This window comes from Bufo gargarizans, chromosome 6 (genome assembly GCF_014858855.1).
Source record: "Bufo gargarizans isolate SCDJY-AF-19 chromosome 6, ASM1485885v1, whole genome shotgun sequence".
In the NCBI taxonomy this organism is placed as follows: Eukaryota; Metazoa; Chordata; class Amphibia; order Anura; family Bufonidae; genus Bufo; species Bufo gargarizans.
Genome location: NC_058085.1, coordinates 340,905,828 through 340,926,198, shown reverse-complemented (window position 1 = coordinate 340,926,198; position 20,371 = coordinate 340,905,828). Strand labels below are relative to the sequence as shown.

At 44.2% G+C, this 20,371-nt stretch overlaps 1 protein-coding gene across 3 annotated transcripts in view; it reads left to right on the top strand.

Moving 5' to 3' along the window:
- The window catches only part of LOC122940097 (receptor-type tyrosine-protein phosphatase epsilon), a 214,584-nt gene that overhangs the window by 157,351 nt on the left and 36,862 nt on the right, over window positions 1-20,371 (top strand). For all 3 annotated transcript variants that reach the window (XM_044296443.1, XM_044296445.1, XM_044296446.1), the window contains 7 exons: window positions 3,039-3,175; window positions 8,800-8,890; window positions 14,225-14,301; window positions 14,412-14,448; window positions 16,821-16,918; window positions 18,385-18,504; window positions 18,656-18,816. In XM_044296443.1, coding sequence (XP_044152378.1) covers window positions 3,039-3,175; window positions 8,800-8,890; window positions 14,225-14,301; window positions 14,412-14,448; window positions 16,821-16,918; window positions 18,385-18,504; window positions 18,656-18,816 — 721 coding nt within the window. The remainder of the gene's footprint in view (window positions 1-3,038; window positions 3,176-8,799; window positions 8,891-14,224; window positions 14,302-14,411; window positions 14,449-16,820; window positions 16,919-18,384; window positions 18,505-18,655; window positions 18,817-20,371) is intronic.

Below are 20,371 nucleotides of genomic sequence, written 5' to 3'. Positions count from 1 at the left end.
CTATAGGGCAGGGCAGCTGTAACCAACACCTCCAATCTCATCTCATTGATTGGACTCCAGTTGGCTGACACCTCACTCCAATTAGCTCTTGGAGATGTCATTAGTCTAGGGGTTCACATACTTTTTCCACCTGCACTGTGAATGTTTACATGGTGTGTTCAATAAAAACATGGTAACATTTAATTATTTGTGTGTGTGATAAGGTTAAGCAGACTGTGATTGTCTATTGTTGTGACTTAGATGAAGATCAGATCACATTTTATGACCAATTTGTGCAGAAATCCATATCATTCCAAAGGGTTCACATACTTTTTCTTGCAACTGTATCTGTCTATATATTTAGTCTATCTAATCTACACTGAACAAAAATATAAACACAGCACTTTCCCACTTTCGGTTTTATTCATGCTGTCTAATCAGCACCTTGATATGTCACACCTGTGAGGTGGGATGGATTATCTCGGCAATGGAGAAGTGCTCACTAACACAGATTTAGACAGATTTGTGAACAATATTTGAGAGTAATGGGACTTTTGTGTATGTAGAAAATGTTTCAGATCTTTGAGTTCAGCTCATGCAAAATGGGAGCAAAACCGAAAGTGTTGTGTTTTTATTTTTGTTCAGTGTAGATTTAGTATTCTCAGTGTTCAGTCCAGAAATAGTATCCAGATTAAAAAGAAATTACCTTACGCCATCAGCTGATCACCATGGGTCCAACCTCAGAAACCCTAGTCCATTATTTATTAGTTTTTGGCACTTATATAGCGCTCCTATATTCTGCAGCGCAATACAGACATCAGCATCATTCTGTCCACAATGGGGATCACAATCAACGTTCCCTATCAGTAAGTCTTTGGAGTGTGGGAGGAAACCCATGCAAACACAGGGAGAACATACAGACTCCATACAGATGTTGTCCTTGGTCAGATTCAAACCCAGAACCCAATTGCTTCAAGTCACCAGTGCTAACCACTGAGCCACTGTGCACTGGAGATAGCCAAGCCTGGTCATACATTAGTATTAGATGGTGGCTGTTCCATCCTGAGTGTCCTTCTCACCATGTGCTCTAGTCAGAGTCCCTTTAGGGGTGGTAAACTAGGCTATTTCCCAGGGACCTTGTTTACCAGGGGACCACCGAAAATAGAAACTTCAAGACATATCTAAAAGCACAGAATATAATTTTTTGGTTTATGGTGGTATTCTTTGGGAATTGAATTGCAGTATTATGTTGTAACGGTATGTTAGTATTCAGTGGGAAATATGATTTTGATACTGCATTTTATTTAGATATTATTATTATTTAGCGGTATTATGTTGACTGAATATGGTAGGCTTGTCTTGGCACTATATGGTAGTACTATATGGCCTTAATTTATGGACAAAACTGTCTAAAAATGGAGATTGGGGGCAGCTTTTCTTATTACCAAGGACCCTATTTTCTGCAAAACTAAAAATATATATATGTGGATAAGGGCTGTCATGAGATACTATCTTTAAACTGTCAAGCTTTTTTCCATATTGTATATTTGAAAAAACAATATAATATCACTCACATAGCACTAAATACCAATATTATATATTGACGAATACCTAATATTGATATGATAAATAACTGAGATTCTTAGCCAATATACAGTATTTTGAGCAAAACACATCTGTGCCCACATACTGCTACAATAAAATATTGTATATTTGGTCCATAGAAACCTACAAGATATGTTTGGATTTTTTTTTTGCTAAGCTAATGGATACTTCAGATGTAGTCCAGCAATGTAAATTGCACCTAATATAGAAGAAATATTCATATACTTAATCATTATGTGAGTGGAAGCTCATTTGCAGACAATTTATGTATAAAAAAAAAAAAAAATCCAAAACAGAATTTTTTAAATTCTTAATCTTAGACCCAATACAAATAATTAGTGGATGAAATCTGCAGTAGATGGTTTACTGAGTTTCTGCACGCTGCAGATTTTGTTGCAGACATTTCTGAAACCGAAAATGAGCTCCATTCATCTGAATGTGGTTGCTTTGGCAGCGAGCACATGGATTCCTGCAAGCCTCATTCAGGTGGATGGTCCTGATTTTACATCTGCCATGAGTGAAGGTACCAGAGCATTTTACAGTCTCGCTGCTCGTCTGTCTGCGCTCTGTAGACCATGTCAGCACTTGCTCAGTTCCTATTCTTTTTGCTTAATAAAAAACAGAATTTTTACATGGAATTTTTCGCAAGGCTGCCCTCAGCTTCTCTGATAAGCAAACCTTGAGTGAATTCCTTTAATTCCGAGTGACTGGAAGGACGCACTCTGGTGTAATACCAAACCTTACTGCACTCTGTCAGGACGAGCGTCGCAGCTTGTGCTTCAGCTCTGTGAATGTGGCCTTCTCAACAGGAGGACACTCATGTCACGCCTTCTGCTCTCATGTTTTTGGCAGATAAATTTTAGTTCTCGCATTGGAAAAGGGCAAGTTGTGCACAAACTGCTTTTAATTTTATTAAAGAAAACAGACATGCGAAGAGTTTGGGAGACTGGTCGGGAATCTTTGTTGGTCTCACAGCAACGCGTTTTGAGGCATGGCATAGCCCCCTTTTATAGGTCAAGGGGACCTTACCTTTTCTCTATTATCCACAGCAAAGAGCACTTGATCTGTGAAACCACTTGTGTCTGTGTATTTTTTACATCACCCATTGAATTCAGTGGGTGCCTTGTAGTATTCCATTTTTTACTTTGGGGTCAAAAGGGGCATTCAGAGTGTTGTCCCCAGTGTTAAAAATTGCAGTGGAATTTGGTGACATTAAGTGAGTAGAATGCCTGCTCATATGAAGAGAGAGCTGAGGTCAAGGCTACTAGCAGCACAGAGCATTTCAGGTTCGGTTATGACTGTGTTACACAGACATGAGCTAGGGAAGAAAAATGGAGTCAAGTGAGAAGATGAAGATATCCGATGTAGGATGATATTACGTGAAGTTTTTTATTTTACTTTTTTGCTATGTGATGTCTTGTCTGTTCATTGGTATATTTTTAATATTTTAACAGAGCAGCAACGGGTGATGTTACTGAGCAGCTCGCCCACCGTGGTCAAGAAATACTTCCCGATTCCAGTGGAGCATTTAGAAGAAGAGGTCCGGATACGATCGTCAGACGATGGGAAGCTCTTTCGAGAGGAGTACAACGTGAGTCTGCAGGAGAGAATGCAATGACATTATGCTTATACTGATAAACAGAACTGTCTGTGCTGGAGGAGCGCCAGCCCCGGCTGATCTCCTGATATTACATTTCCTCTTTGATTCTACAGTAACATGCAGAGATAAAGTGAGTTTTAATTTCCCCCTAATTTCCCGAGGGACCCACTGGTAAACATGCTGTTACATCATACATAGCTCCTCTGGACTGCCAATGTGGGCCTGCCAGGTTGGGTTCCTATGGTTTTTGACCATAGGTAGTGTTAGGTGCTTGTTTCCAAACTTTCGCAGCACATATACGTTACAGTAGTCTTGTTTTTACAGGATATCCCTACCTACTGCTAGTCAAAGGGCGGGTTTATGTAGTTTTGTGTGTAAGGAGTTTAACGGACAGTTTTGGGGGTATTCCTGGCCGGAACTGGGGAGACTTGAAATGTCCTGCTTTGGGATTCATATGTTGGAAAATACTGGTTGTAGTAAATGCAGGTAGCAATTTTATTTGGGAAAAAAAAAAACCATTAGGGTAGGGTCACATGTTTTTTGGAGCCTGTTTTGAGGCAGATTTTCCTGTAGGTTTTTCAGCCAAAGCCAAAAGTGGATTCAAAAGGAATTGGAAATATATAGCAATATTCCTCTTCTGGATCCACTTCTGACTTTGGCTAAAAAACCTGCCTCAAAACCTCCTCAAGAAAACTGCGTGAACCTGCCCAAACTAACGTGCATTGTTCCACTTTTATTATTACCAGTGTACAAACCGGATTCCAAAAAAGTTGGGACACTAAAAAAATTGTGAATAAAAACTGAATGCAATGATGTGGAGATGGCAAATGTCAATATTTTATTTGTAATAGAAAGTAGATGACAGATCAAACGTTTAATCCGAGTAAATGTATCATTTTAAAGGAAAAATACGTTGATTCAAATTTTCACGGTGTCAACAAATTCCCAAAAAGTTGGGACAAGTAGCAATAAGAGGCTGGAAAAAGTAAATTTGAGCATAACGAAGAGCTGGAAGACCAATTAACACTAATTAGGTCAATTGGCAACATGATTGGTTATAAAAAGAGCTTCTCAGAGTGGCAGTGTCTCTCAGAAGCCAAGATGGGTAGAGGATCACCAATTCCCACAATGTTGCGCAGAAAGATAGTGGAGCAATATCAGAAAGGTGATACCCAGCGAAAAATTGCAAAGACTTTGCATCTATCATCATCAACTGTGCATAACATCATCCGAAGATTCAGAGAATCTGGAACAATCTCTGTGCGTAAGGGTCAAGGCCGTAAAACCATACTGGATGCCCGTGATCTCCGGGCCCTTAAACGACACTGCACCACAAACAGGAATGCTACTGTAAAGGAAATCACAGAATGGGCTCAGGAATACTTCCAGAAACCATTGTCAGTGAACACAATCCACCGTGCCATCCGCCGTTGCCAGCTGAAACTCTACAGTGCAAAGAAGAAGCCATTTCTAAGCAAGATCCACAAGCTCAGGCGTTTTCACTGGGCCAGGGATCATTTAAAATGGAGTGTGGCAAAATGGAAGACTGTTCTGTGGTCAGACGAGTCACGATTCGAAGTTCTTTTTGGAAATCTGGGACGCCATGTCATCCGGACCAAAGAGGACAAGGACAACCCAAGTTGTTATCAAAGCTCAGTTCAGAAGCCTGCATCTCTGATGGTATGGGGTTGCATGAGTGCGTGTGGCATGGGCAGCTTGCATGTCTGGAAAGGCACCATCAATGCAGAAAAATATATTCAGGTTCTAGAACAACATTTTGCTCCCATCCAGACGTCATCTCTTTCAGGGAAGACCCTGCATTTTTCAACAAGATAATGCCAGACCACATTCTGCATCAATCACAACATCATGGCTGCGTAGGAGAAGGATCCGGGTACTGAAATGGCCAGTCTGCAGACCAGATCTTTCACCTATAGAGAACATTTGGCGCATCATAAAGAGGAAGGTGCAACAAAGAAGGCCCAAGACGATTGAACAGTTAGAGGCCTGTATTAGACAAGAATGGGAGAGCATTCCTATTTCTAAACTTGAGAAACTGGTCTCCTCGGTCCCCAGACGTCTGTTGAGTGTTGTAAGAAGAAGGGGAGATGCCACACAGTGGTGAAAATGGCCTTGTCCCAACTTTTTGGGGATTTGTTGACACCATGAAATTCGGATTCAACATATTTTTCCCTTAAAATGGTTCATTTTCTCAGTTTAAACTTTTGTTCCGTGATTTATGATTATGTTGGCAACTCCACATCATTGCATTCAGTTTTTATTCACGATTTGTATAGTGTCCCAACTTTTTTGGAATCCAGTTTGTATTTGGTACCAATGAAAATTGGAGAGGGAAGTGTGAGCACAGTAGACAGGAACACACAGACAGTAGCTCTAACTGGAACCCAGCCAGCTTTCTCTGCCTACTTGCAGTGCAAGCCCTAGACGGCAAGTCTGCAACTGGTCGACGTTCCATACTCTGCTAGGTGCAGGACTGACACATAGAGAGAAGAAACTACACAAAGACGAAGTTGTACAGGAATGGGTTGGAACCGGGCAGACAATGCAGTACCAAATCAGACGACAGAAGGTAGTCAGAAAAGCCAAGCTGAAGTCAGAGCCAGATGGGAAACACAGTACCAAATCATGAGACAGAGAGTGGTCAAAGGCAAGCCGAGGTCAGTCCAATAAGCAATCCAAACGCATACATAACAGAACTGGGAGTAAAGCTAGTGAGTGAGAACCTATTCCTGGCAATGGTATCTAGCTAGGAAGGGGTTTAAATAGAGCACCAAGTCCCAGGATCAGTACCTGATAGGTTCATGACTCGGCGCTCCATTAGTCAGAACACAGCACACAGGAATAGAGCAGCTGAGCAATCAACCCACTGCTAGTTACTTCCATCACACGCCCGCTGTGGGGAGAAACAGAACATTGCATCCTATTGCTAAGAATGCTGTCCCAGCGCGGTCTCGCCAAAGCTAGAGATCTTGTCGCTGGCGCCCGGACGGGTATGTTTGTGATAGGTAGTCAACAAGAATTACGGCTAATTTATTAAAAGGTGCTCATGGACTGCTGAGCAGCCTTACGGTTGTGCTGTCACGGACGTTCCCATGGCAGGTACCAGGAGATCGGAGAGACTGGCAACTCGTGGGTTAAATTGACAAGTTCACTGTGGATCTTATTGTGTCTGTGTTTTGGTGAATGCCACACCCCTTGCTTCAGGTGTTGCTTGTTGGTAATTTACTTTTCCCATAAGTAGCAGATTCTCACTCTTGGAGGTGCGGTTTATAGATTTTCTTCCTGCTTTCTAACTAGCTGGTCGGTTGTACTCTGTGGTGCTTCTGGAGTTGCCAGTTTTCTACTTTCAGATAAGTCTTGTCTGTTCTTATTGCTTTGTGTTTGTTATATTCCCTGTTGTTTGTATCTGGGCCTGAGACAGAGACTTCTATTCGTCCATCTAGGGGGGGGGGTCAATGGGTTGTCTCTGGTCCTAACCTCATTCCAGGGCCTTATAGGGATTTAAGGGCCTAGGTATACAGCATATGAATATTCCTACCTTCAAGGTCTATTCATATTGATAGGTAGTTAGGGTTGTTTAGGAGGTGACCTGTTCCTTCCCTAGTTTCCAGGCCCAGTTACTGTTCCCCTTCCCTCCTGTGTTTAGTGTGGAGTTTTTCCCCCACACTGATCGTGACATGTGCCACTAATTTGCTCATTTTTCACCTTTGCCTAATAAATGTGTCTTAAAGTCCGCTTACCGCTTGGACATGGACACTTTTTCTGTTATGGAGTAACATACATAGTACCGTAACAGCTGTAAGGCTGGAAGAAGTTATAGATCCATCCCGTTCAGCCTTTTATACTGCAAAGTCGATCCAGAGGAAGGCTAAAAAACATCATCAGGTAGAAACAAATTTTCTTTATGTCCTGGATCAGTGACCCTTCTCCAGTAATCTATTAGTTATAGCTTATAATTTGTGATAAGCAAATTGACTTCCGATAAAACATCTGAAGTCGATTTGCATAAAACTTAGGTCCAATACTGTACGGAGTGAGCACTCCGTACAGTATTAGAATGTATTGGCTCAGATGAGCCGAAGTTATTACTTTGCGAAGTTTAACTTCATAGATTCGTTTTTACTGTAAAAAAAAAACAATTTCCTGAACTCGGGTTCGGTTCCAAGTGCTGGCTCCGTACAGTATTGGACCGAAGTTTTATGCGAATCGACTTCGGATTTTTCATCCGAAGTCAATTTGCTCATTCCTACTTATAATACACTCCAGGTCCCTCTTGAATTTTCTAGTGAGTTCCTTATCACCATGTCCTCTGGCAGACAGCTTCATGGTCTCACTGCTCTTATAGTAAAGAATCCTCTTCTATGTAGGTGGAGAAACCTTCTTTACTCTAGACATAGCGGATGTCCCCTCGTTATACAGTCCTGGGTATATACTTTATATACAATGGGGGAGATCTCTGTATTGACCATTGATATCTTTATACATAGCTATCAGATGTCTCCTCAGTCGTCTTCTTTTTAAACACAATAACTCTAATTTTAAGAAGATAGATGTTGCCTATTGCTTTTACTGAAGACACAACTATCCATGGTGGAGGAGCGCTCGTCACAGCAGATCTCCTTGATATTGCATTTCTTCTTTGATCTTATGATAAAATGCATGGTTCAAGTGAGTTACACAGTCTTTTCTGGCAGCCTTCAGGGTTGTTCCTGAAAGAACAGGAGTGTCACCTAAAATGTCCTGAAGTTTGGAATTCAAAGTATTAACAGTTAAAAGGGGGTTTTCCAGTGCAATTACAATTGGGAGCAGTGGGCTCAGAGGGGCTTAAAAAGAAAAGGATGCATTCGCCGTAGTGTTGACCCACCTCAGCCAGTGATTGGCTGCTTGGGATTTCCTTTGCGTCAAAAGCTGAAACAGGAAGTGGAGAGCGGCATTGGATCGGCAGTGCTGGGAGATCGGTGAGGGAGAGGTGCCGTTCTTTTATGTTTTTAATCCCTCTGAGCCCACTGCCACGAATTTTTATTGCACTTGGAGATCTCCATTAATAAGAAGTTTTTAAGTTGTTTTGCATCTAGTAAAGAAGGTCAACCATTATAATCCAAGAAAAAAATGTAACACTGTACATTGTGTTCCAAATCTACATTATCTCTTAAAGTTTTTTTCTGGGAATGTTAACATCAAGAGAAGGCCCCTAGTTTGCCTCGCCACCTGAAAGTTTCATACTTTCCTGCTTCCCCGGGTCCGATCCCACATGATGGCCCCCTTTCCTCCATCTTCTGGTCCCCGGTTTGTTTCCTTCTGGCTGGACCATGGACATAGTCATGTTGGCCACTGCAGCCAATGACTGACTTCACTGGTGACTTGGCAACGAGTGACAGATGATGTTGGGGGAGAGAAGAATCGGAATGTTCCAAACAGACATATTGATGTATTCCAGCCTGAGGGAGGCCAAGAGGACATCCTTTTGGCCGCCTGAATAGGCGCCAATGGATATGTTTGTTTGTTTGGTTGATAAATGATATATAGAGCAGATTCATGTTTTCTTGTACATGTAGGACCATAAGAGCCACAAGAAATGTGTTTTTCTTCTACAGTCGCTACAATCTGGGAATTTCCAAGGAACATTTGAAGTGGCCAACAAGGAAGAGAACAAGGAATCCAACCGATATCCCAATATCCTTCCCTGTGAGTCTCATCTGTAACGCAGCTTCACTTCCTTATGCTTTCCTTATGGTTGCTTTAGCTAGAAGGTGCTCAGAGATCTTCCATTTAGGCTATATGCACACGAACGTTGTTTGTTTCCGTTCAGTTCTTATTGCGGATAGGATGTGGACCCATTCATTCAAAAAAAATAGAACGTGTCCTGTTCTTGTCCGTTTTAGGCATTGTTACAATGGATCCGCAAAAAAAAAAACGGATGGCATACGGATGGCATCCATTTTTTTTTGCGGACCGCAAAATGCATATGGTTGTGTGCATGTAGCCTTATAAGAAGATGATGTAAATATTATATATATTATATTTCAGTTATTTTTGCAGATTGTCATTAAACCAGACGGCTTCTTATTCAGGCTTATTTGGCTCAGTATGTGCATGGCGTTACCGGATAATCTCCTTCTTCTCACTGTAGTTTACAATTATTATATACTTTTTGCATTGCAATTGCGGTAGACTTCATGTAAAGAAGGGCTGCAGTGTAAAGCACAGTGGGCAGAGCAACAACACTGTACAGACAGGACTCCCTCCTAAGTTTCATTTGTTGATTACAGCTCTGTGGTCGTTTAGCGCAACGACAAAATAAATCGTTTTGTCACGGTGACTGGCAGTGATAGGGTAAAATGGCCAATTCGTCATTTTGTGGTCGCTGCTTCTCTTCCCACAAAAAAACTTAATAAAAAGTAATCAAAAAGCCATACACACCCCAATATGGTATCAATGAAAAGTACAGCTCGACCCACAAAAAAACGAGCCCTCACACAGCTCCACATAACTACAAAAAAGTTATAGGGGTCAGAATATGGCAACGAAAATACTTTTTCAAGGTTTTTATTTTTTTCAGTATAAAAACGCAAGGTATCGCCGTAATCGTACTGACCTGGAGAATGAAAGTAACTTGTCATTTTTACCGTATACGGAACACTGTAAAAACAAAACACATAAAACTGGAATTGCATTTTTTTTCCAATTTCTCCCCATTTGCAGTCTGACACTGTCCAATCAGTGCAGGTAATGTCAAACGCACCCTAATAACAAGGGGAATGTGAAGTCCAGTGTTCGATCTGTTCACACATTTCCAGGAGGAATACAAAAGGGACGGCACGATGCAGAATTATAAGATGCTGGAGAATTGTTGCTTCATGGGAAATACAAGTCTTTACTAAGATAGACAAGTCTGGAGGGGGTGACAGGTCCTATAAGGAGTTATCTGGTAGATGCTTGTTACACGGTGTGTGTAGGTGTTACTGCTAAATAGGGAGAGGTAATTATCCTGGAGTTAGTGATCTGAATCCGTACACGCATTTAATGTTCCTGTCATGAAAAATGTGGAAAACATTCACGCAGTTGGAGCTGGCAAGGTCACAGGAATCCTTCGGGGACTATTCTTCTCGTCTGTGTAAACAGGTAGCAATCAATCTGCAGAAGGCGTCTTAGAATATTCCTCAAACCTCAGAAACGTCAGATCAGTCCTTGAATGTAAGGAATGTAGATAGCGGCGCAGAGGAGATAAGGCCTTGTGCTTATCCCCTCCTTCTATGTCTAATAAGATCTGGATGGTCTGGAGCTGGTTCATCGGGTGATCGGCGGCACATGGGCGATTATCAGGAACGAGAATTTGTGCAAACGTTTGTCCTCCGATAGTGTGAAGGGCCTTAGGCCCCTTTCACGCGACCGAGTTTTTTGCGTCACGCATTGCACCCGCACTGAATCCGGACCCATTCATTTCTATAGGGCTGTTCACATGAGCGGTGATTTTCACGCATCACTTGTGCGTTGCGTGAAAATCGCATCAAGCTCTATATTGTGCGTTTTTCACGCATAGCAGGCCCCATAGAAGTGAATGGGGCTGCGTGAAAATCACAAGCAAGTGCGGATGCGTTGCGATTTTCACGCATGGTTGCTAGGAGACGATCGGGCTGGGGACCCGATATTTATTATTTTCCCTCATAACATTGTTATAAGGGAAATATTAAAATCTACAGAACACCTAACCCAAACCCGAGCTTCAGTGAAGAAGTCTGGGTTCGGGTCTAGGTACCACATTCAGTTTTTTCTCACGCGCCTGCAAGATGCATTGCACTCGCGCAGAAAAAACTGAAGAACGCAACGCAATAGCATACAAAGCTCACCCCACTCGCAGGCAAAATCGCAACGATTTTTCTGCGTCGCATCCTATCCGGCCCTCACACGCGACCCCCATGTGAAAGAGGCCTTACGGCCGATTGCATGTTTTTTTCCAGATTCTCATGCAGAAAAACAGCAGTGTAAGGCCTCATGCACACGACCGTTGTGTGCATCCGTGGCCGTTGTGCCGTTTTCCGTTTTTTTTACGGACCCATTGACTTTCAATGGGTCCGTGAACCGTTGGCCGTGAAAAAAATAGGACAGGTCATATTTTTTTCACGGCCAGGAAACACGGATCACGGATGCGGCTGCCAAACGGTGCATTTTCAGATTTTTCCACGGACCCATTGAAAGTCAATGGGACCGCAGAAAAACACGTTAAACGGGACAACGGTCACGGGTGCACACAACGGTCGTGTGCAGGAGGCCTAAGGCCTCTTTCACACTTGCGTTGTCCGGATCCGGCGTGTACTCCACTTGCCGGAATTACACGCCGGATCCGGAAAAACGCAAGTGTACTGAAAGCATTTGAAGACGGATCCGTCTTCAAAATGCTTTCAGTGTTACTATGGCACCCAGGACGCTATTAAAGTCCTGGTTGCCATAGTAGTAGTGGGGAGTGGGGGAGCGGTATACTTACAGTCCGTGCGGCTCCCGGGGCGCTCCAGAATGACGTCAGAGCGCCCCATGCGCATGGATCATGTGATCCATGCGATCACGTCATCCATGCGCCTGGGGCGCCCTGACGTCACTCTGGAGCGCCCCGGGAGCCGCACGGACGGTAAGTATGCTGCTCCCCGCTCCCCACTACAGTTTACCATGGCTGCCAGGACTTTAGCGTCCCGGCAGCCATGGTAACCATTGAGAAAAAGCTAAACGTCGCATCCGGCAATGCGCCGAAACGACGTTTAGCTTAAGGCCGGATCCGGATCAATGCCTTTCAATGGGCATTCATTCCGGATCCGGCCTTGCGGCAAGTGTTCCGGATTTTTGGCCGGAGCAAAAAGCGCAGCATGCTGCGCTATTTGCTGCGGCCAAAAAACGTTCCGTTCCGGAACGGAAGACATCCTGATGCATCCTGAAGGACGGACTGTCCATTCAGAATGCATTAGGATAATCCTGATCAGTATTCTTCCGGCATAGAGCCCCGACGACGGAACTCCGGAAGACTATAACGCAGGTGTGAAAGGGCCCTTAGGCCTCATGCACACGACCGTATGTATTTTGCTGTATTTTTATGTCGTCCGTGTGCATTCTGTATTTTGCGGAACAGAACAGCTGGCCCCTAATAGTACAGTCCAATCCTTGTCCCTAAGGCCTCATGCACACGACCGCTGTGTGCTTCCGCGTCCGTTCCGTAATTTTTCACAGTTTAGCAGAGGTCCCATTCATTTCTATGGAGCTGTGAAAAAAAAACTGATAGTCCTCCGTTTTTTCTCTGCGTCCGTGATCCGTGATTCCAGTCTGTCAAAAAAATATAACCTGTCCTATTCTTGTCAGTGGAAAACGGAGGATGGACCCATTCAAGTCAATGGGTTCGTCAAAAAAAACGGATGCACAACTGGTATGTCATCCGCATCCGTGTCTGTTTTTTTCTACAAGACCTTGGTGCAATAAAATTACACTTTTCATTAGGCCTCATGCACACGACAGTATTTTTTTGCAGTCCGCAAAAAGGGATTCCGTTGTTCCGTGATCTATGTCCGTTTTTGTTTCCGTGTGTCTTCCTTTATTTTTGGAGGATCTCCAGACATGAAGGAAAGTAAAAAAAAGTCAAGTTTGCCATGCAAATGATAGGAAAAAAACTGACGCGGATGAGCGGACGCGGATGACAATCTTGTGTGCCTCCGCGTTTTCTCACGGACCCATTGACTTGAATGGATCCACGAACCGTTTTCCGTGAAAAAAATATGACAGGTTATATTTTTTTGATGGACTGAAATCACGGACGCGGATGACAAACGGTGCATTAGCCGAATTTTCAACGGACCCATTGAAAGTCAATGGGTCCCCAGAAAATCACGAAAAACTGAACAACGGACAAGGAATGAAACAACGGGCGTGTGCATGAGGCCTAAACCTTCCTTTTTTCCCCTGTCAGATAAAAAAAAAAGGAAGACACAAGGAAACACAACTGAAGCAAAATCGGACACGGACCACTGAAGCCAAATCACTGACAGTGAAAAAACACTGTCCTGTGCATGAGGCCTATTGCGAACAATTATTAGGAACGGACATACGGAAATGGATTGCACACGGAGTAACTTCTGTTTTTTTTTTATGTGGACCCATTGAAATGAATGGTTTCGCATACGGTCCCCAAAAAAACGTAAAGGCACATGTAAAGAAGATACGCTAGTGTGTATGAAGCCTAATACAGTTCCAGCCAAGTGTATGAGATTGGACACATTTCATGTACACGTTGCTTTTTGTTTCTGTTTGGAGATTGACCTGCCTTGCAGATTTTGAAATCCGAAGCATGTCGAATGTTTGTGCGATTTTTCGGGCGGATTTAAACCTTTTCAATGGAAGGGTGAGATCTGCGGCAAAATCGCTACAAAATCCGTAAACACATGCAGATTGCGTACAGAAATCACTAACATTTTGCAGTGAAGGTTCAGATGGGTGTTGAGGATGTGTCCCTATCCAGAGAATGCTGCCAGTGTCAGACCCCCCCAACTGGTAACAGCCAGATGGACCTTTATTGCAAACTGCTAGTAATTAATTTATAACTCCTAGCAGGAATAAGGCTAGGTCTACACGACGACATTTGTCGCGCGACAGATAGGGCACAACTACACTGCAACATTTGTCGTGCAACATTTTGTCGCACCAATGTCGCGCAACAATTTTTATAATGGCAGTCTATGGTGTCGCACTGCGACATGCTGCGATGTGGATGCGGACCCATTCTGTGATCCACAAGATACGTTCCATACCCAAAAAAATTTGACCATGTTCTATTTTATTGCAGTGCGGAGGCACGTACTGAAATCCCATGGAAGTGCTTCGTAGTGCTTCCGATCTGTGCCTCCGCTCTGTATCTAGAGGACTGCGGTCCGCAGTACGGGCACGGGACACGCGGTCGTGTGCATGAGCCCTTAATGCGCCATGTTTAAGCTCTAGAAGAAGTTCTTCCTTCCCTTGCACCACTGACTGTTTCTCTTCTCTCGTCAGATGACCACTCCAGAGTCGTGCTGACAGCAGTGGATGGATCCTTATGTTCAGACTACATTAACGCCTCATACATAGATGTAAGAGCCGACTCTCCCATCTGTTTATTACACGCCACCTTCCTTTCAGACTCTTCTCACTTTCTCGGCACAGCTGACGCATTTCGCAATGTTTGTTCCTTTCTTTTCAGGGCTATAAAGAGAAGAATAAGTTTATAGCAGCGCAAGGTATGAACGTGTGAGGTTTACAAGGCATTGCAGCTCTGCTCTCATTAAAGGGAACCTGTCATCAACTTCATGCTGATCTCACTGAGGGCAGCATAAATTAGTGACAGAAATGCTGATGTCAGCGCTGTGTCACTCATGAGCTAAAAGTAAGTGGTTGCCGAGAACCAGCATCATAATCATTGCAGACTAGGCCTTAAAAAGAGTCCCGGCCACCTGAGAAGAGTCCTGGTTATTCATAATCTCCTGCTCTCTCACCCACCTGCTGAGAGAAAGGGAGAAAACTCTGTAGAAGACGGCCAGTCATCAGCAGCGAGAGCAGGAATTCATGAAAAACCAGGACTCTTCTCAGGTGGCCGGGACTCTTTTCCAGGCCCAGTCTGCAATGATTGTGATTTTGGTTCTCGCCAACCACTTACTTTTAACTTATAAATGACAGACCGCTGAAATCAACTCGCCTGTCTCTACGTTACACTGCCGTTAGTAAGGGCAGCATAAAGTTGATGACGGGTCCCCTATAAAGGGGATGTGTCACCAGGAAATTCACTGTTACACCAGACAGTGTCTTGTAGGACTAGCTCAGCTAAATGTTATTATACCTTTAATTTAGGCTACTTTCACACTAGCGTTTACATTTTCCGGTATTGAGATCCATCATAGGGTCTCCATATCGGAGAAAAACGTTGTCAATGGGGACGGGACGGAATGCTCCAAAAAAAGCATTCTGTTCCGTTTGGTTGCATTCCCGTACCGGAGAGCATGCTGCAGTTTTCTTTCCGTCGTGGCATGCGGAGCAAAACGGATCCAGCATGACCCACAATGCAAGTCAATGGGGACGGATCCGTTTTTTTTCAGACACAATAGAAAACGGATCCGTCCCCTATTGACTTTCAATGGTGTTCATGACGGATCCGTCTTAGGTATGCTAAAGATAATACAACTGGATCCGTTCATAACGGATGCAGGCGGTTGTATTATCAGTAACGGAAGCGTTTTTGCTGAACCCTTCCGAATCAGGCAAAAACGCTAGTGTGAAAGTAGCCCTAGCAATCTGTTTCATTCTGGGGAAAAAAGTACTTTTATCCATTTGCAAATGAGCAGTTAAGTGCACTGAAGGCGGGTCCAAGCCACTCTGTGCACCCTTGCTCCTCCTGCTTCCTCTGCAGCTCCTCCTTCTCCTTATTGGACAGGGCCACATTCCTGCATAGTCATCTCTCCTGTTAGTCATGAAGGATCGGGAGGGGCTGGCAGAGGAAGCCGGAGGAGCGAGGGGGCACAGATTGGCTTGGCAGAACCAAATACCACAGTGCAGCACAAAATACTGCCACCCCCACTGCAGTATTTAAAGGGGTTTTCCAACATTTTGATACTGATGACCTATCCGGGATCCCCGCCGGCACTCCTGTGAGCACCACGGCCTTCTTGCAGCTTACCAAGCACAGCGCCGTACATTGTATAGCGGCTGTGCTTGGCATCGCTCTCAGCCCCCATTCTCAGGATAGGTCATCAGTAACCAAATCTCAGAAAACCCCTTTAACTGAGAACGGCAAGTTTAATTCAGGCGCGCACCTGCGGCTGTCGCATAAACACCCGATGCTTCTAGCATTATTGAATGCTGAGAGGATCACATCATTTTGTACCCGGCTGGCGGCCATGGAGATGGCTCAGGTGGCCCCCCGGGCATCGGCCCACTGGGAAACCTCCTTGTAGGGTCCATAGCCAGTCCGTTCCTTCTTTAATGGAAAGTCTGGGACAACTTATGGCCATGTGTCCTGTGCATTAAATGATGGTGCTAAGCAGGGATGCACCACCAATGAGGCCAGGTGAGGCGATCGCCTCAGGCAGCACCAGGTAGGGGCAAGAGGGGGGGGGGCAGCCAAAGTGCCATGGGCTGAAGGGAAGGGGTTAGGTTAATTTTGGCATTGGGGAGGGAGGGGCGCCATTTCAGTTTTCGCCTCAGGCAGCAGAAAGGCTGGGAATGTGACGCCACCATAATAAAAGTGTACAACAGCTCGATGAGAGTCGTCTGCATAGGGACTCATGCAAATGGTCGTAGGTGTTTTGCAGTTCGCAAATTGTGGATTCGCAAAACACGGATCCCGGCCGAGAGCAAGGCACCATTTTTTTTTTTACTTCTGTAAAAATGTCCTATCCTTGTCCGCGGGGCGCGGAATGGACATATGGATGCAGACAGCACACGGATGTGCTATCCGTATCTTTTGCGGCCTCATTGAGGCGAATGGGTCTGCATCCGATCCATAAAAAAACACGGATCGGATGCGGACAAAAACTTCAAAAACGTATGTTTGTTTGCATGAGCCCTTACAGCGGGTGGCCAGCACAGTTCTCAGGTCAGCGCTTCTCTTCTACTGCAGGCCCCAAGCCAGAGACCGTGAACGACTTCTGGAGGATGATGTGGGAGCAGAAGTCTGCCACCATAGTCATGCTCACCAACCTGAAGGAAAGGAAAGAGGTGAGTGTCCTCTTATCGTTCTCTCTTTTATTGTATGAGGAGGGTGACAAGGTTCAAGTATGATAATAGCAGGCGAGGCCCCAGATAAGGAAGCGCTGGTGTAACGAGAGGCAATGGTGACACATGGCTTCCTGTCATCCCTGCCTCGTCCAGGGTTAGCATCTCTGCTGGTAATTTCCCTGAAGCCACGTGATGTACAGTGGTAGGCCTGACTTTATTCATGTTGCGTTTACCGAAAGTATATTTATTGCAAAGTGAGTCCATTTACAGATTGGTGAATTGATGCTTCAGCAGTGCACCGGGCTTGCGGCTTTTGGGTTGTGTCACCACTAAGGATCAGATTTATTGTACAGATGGTGACATGTGAACAATGTTTGTTACGCTGTTGCCTGATTTAGAAAACAATCTGAGAGTTTATTGTATTATAATATGGCGCCACCTGGTGTTCAAAGAGTATAGCAATGTGCACGCCCCCGATTAAGCTGAGTGCTCTGATATAAGGGGCTGATAGTACTGGGGGTCTCTATCTGATATGAGGGGCTGATGATAGTGCTGGGGGTCTCAATCTGATATGAGGGGCTGATAGTACTGGGGGTCACTATCTGATATGAGGGGCTGATAGTACTGGGGGTCACTATCTGATATGAGGGGCTGATGATAGTGCTGGGGGTCACTATATGATATGAGGGGCTGATAGTACTGGGGGTAACTATATTATATGAATGACTGATAGTGCTGGGGGTCACTATCTAGTAATATAAAGGGTTGAAAGTGCTGCGGGTCTCTATCTGATATCAGGGGCTGATAGTTATGGGGGTCTCTATCTAATATAAAGGGCTGATGGTGCTGGGGGTCTCTATCTGATATGAAGGGCCGATAGTACTGAGGGCCACTATATGATATGAGGGCTGATAGTGCTGGGCGTAACTACCGTATATGATATGAGGGGCTGATAGTACTGGGGGTCACTATCTGATATGAGGGCTGATAGTACTGGGGGTAACTATATGATATAAGGGGCAGATAGTGCTGGGGGTAACTATCTGACATGAAGGGCCGATAGCACTGGGGGCTACTATATGATACGAGGGCTGATAGTGCTGGAGGTCACCAGTATGAAGGGCTCATAGTGCTGGGGGTCTCTATCTGATATGAGGGGCTTATAGTACTGGTGGTCACTATCTGATATGAGATATAATAGTAAGTGATCCCATCAGTACCTCACGCATTAACCTCATGTTTCCCATTATGTGAGGAGGTACTTGATGGGGTCACTATTAATGTGAGCCACATCGTTTTATCAATTTGGACCTCCATGTGTCTCACATTAATAGTAAGTGATCTCATCAAGAACCTCCGTACATAATGGACAACATGGAGTTAATTTATGGGTATTCTAGATTCTGAATGCAAATGTATCTTTTTCATTTATTTTTATTTCCTTGTATTTCTTGTGAATAATGCAGGACAAATGTTACCAGTACTGGCCCGACCAAGGCTGCTGGATTTATGGGAATATCAGAGTTTCAGTAGAAGACGTCATTGTTCTGGTGGACTACACCATCCGAAAGTTCTGCATACAACCTGTAAGTGTTGAGTCCATGTGGACTGAAATGCATTGCTGTACTGTTCACACAATGTGCTTTACTTCTCGCTTTATGGTTTCTGTTGGCAAATGCCTTTTGTTTTTGTAGTGATTTTGGAAGCAATGTTTAATGCAGACGTTGGTTCATGCAGGTTCATGATGGCTGCAAGGCCCCCAGGCTGGTAACGCAGTTACATTTTACCAGCTGGCCCGACTTTGGAGTGCCCTTCACACCCATTGGCATGCTAAAATTCCTCAAGAAAGTCAAATCCGTCAATCCAGCACATGCTGGACCCATCGTTGTTCACTGCAGGTAAGAACCGCCTGACTGTTCCTACAGTGCCATCCACTATATGGGCTCATGCACACGACCATATGTATTGTGTGGTCCCCAAAACACGGATCCGCAAAAAATACGGATGACGTTCGTGTGCTGGCCCCTAATAGAACAGTTCTATCCTTGTTCGTAATGGGGGCCTCAAAGAATGGCATCGAAGGCCACATGTGGCCCCTGGGCCGCAGGTTGTGCACCCCTGCACTAAACTATAGGATATTTTTTATTACGCTTATTTGCTAAATTGTTTAATTTTTCATTTTGGATGCATTGGAAGAAGAACGGAAGGATCATTTTTATTTCAGTTTCCTCCTATGATAATATATGCGACTGCGAAACATATGCTGCCATATGGTAAAAATACCGCAGTCTCCATAGTCTAACATAAAGTCCGAATGTGATTCACATAATATATATTGTATCTCCTCAAGCAGATAGAAAAGTAAACTGTGTAGGGGAAGGGAAGGGCTCACCACAAACTATATTTAACATATCCTCATAAAATAAAATGCAGATATACGACAGGTTATTTTAAGGGACACGACATGACCCTGGCACCTGAACACTGTAACTGTATACCTAGTTCCTGGGTTGTAAAAGAATGGACGTCCTCTAATGGCTGAATGGACGTCCTCTAAGGGCTGAATGGACGTCCTCTAAGGGCTCTATATGAGGCCGACTATCACTGCAGCCTCTGAAAAACTAAATCTGTTAATACTGATCTGCTCCCAAAAACTTTTCCAGATCTAGTAAAGGAGAAACCAACCTATGATAAGAATGTGTGACATACAAAATAGATCTGCAAGGGGCATTCCAATATTAATGATTACATTTATTTATTTAGAGAATAGGATGTTGAACAATTTTCTTATATTCTAATAATCTATTTAAAATGTTTCTTGAGAGACATTTGTTATATCCATACAGTAGCCTCTCCCTAAAGAAAAAAAAAAATTGTATAGTCCATTTTAGTCTAGTACAATGCATCCATAGGAGAGCAGGATAGGACTGAACATGGCGTCAGTCATGTGACCCTCATAAGTATCATGTGACCTGAATTTCAGTTAAAGAGGTTATCCAAAGTGTAAAACATGCCCCTCATATAGATTCGTATTTACACTGCTCCCCGGCACCTGCGTCGCATCCTGATCCCCGCACGGACGCCGCTGCATCTCCCCGTTGTTCAGATCAAAACATCCAGCGACAGGGGCACTGGCCAATAGCAGGCTGCAACGAGGGAAGAGCATCCCTAGCGTCACCCGCGATGCTAGGGAGGCTCGTCCCCATCGCGGCCCGCTATTAGCTGGTCTGCCCATCCCCATCGCTGGATGTTTTGATCCACGCGACGGGGAGATGCAGCGGCGGTCCGTGCGGGGATCAGGAGCTGGGTCCTGGGGAGCGGGATAAGTGCCATCTATCTGAGGGGCCTGGGCATTGGGGGACATGTTTTACACTTCCCAGGTATCTAACAGGTGAATAATAGTGTATTGAGGAGCAGAACATATACAGTATATATATATAGTATTACTATCTA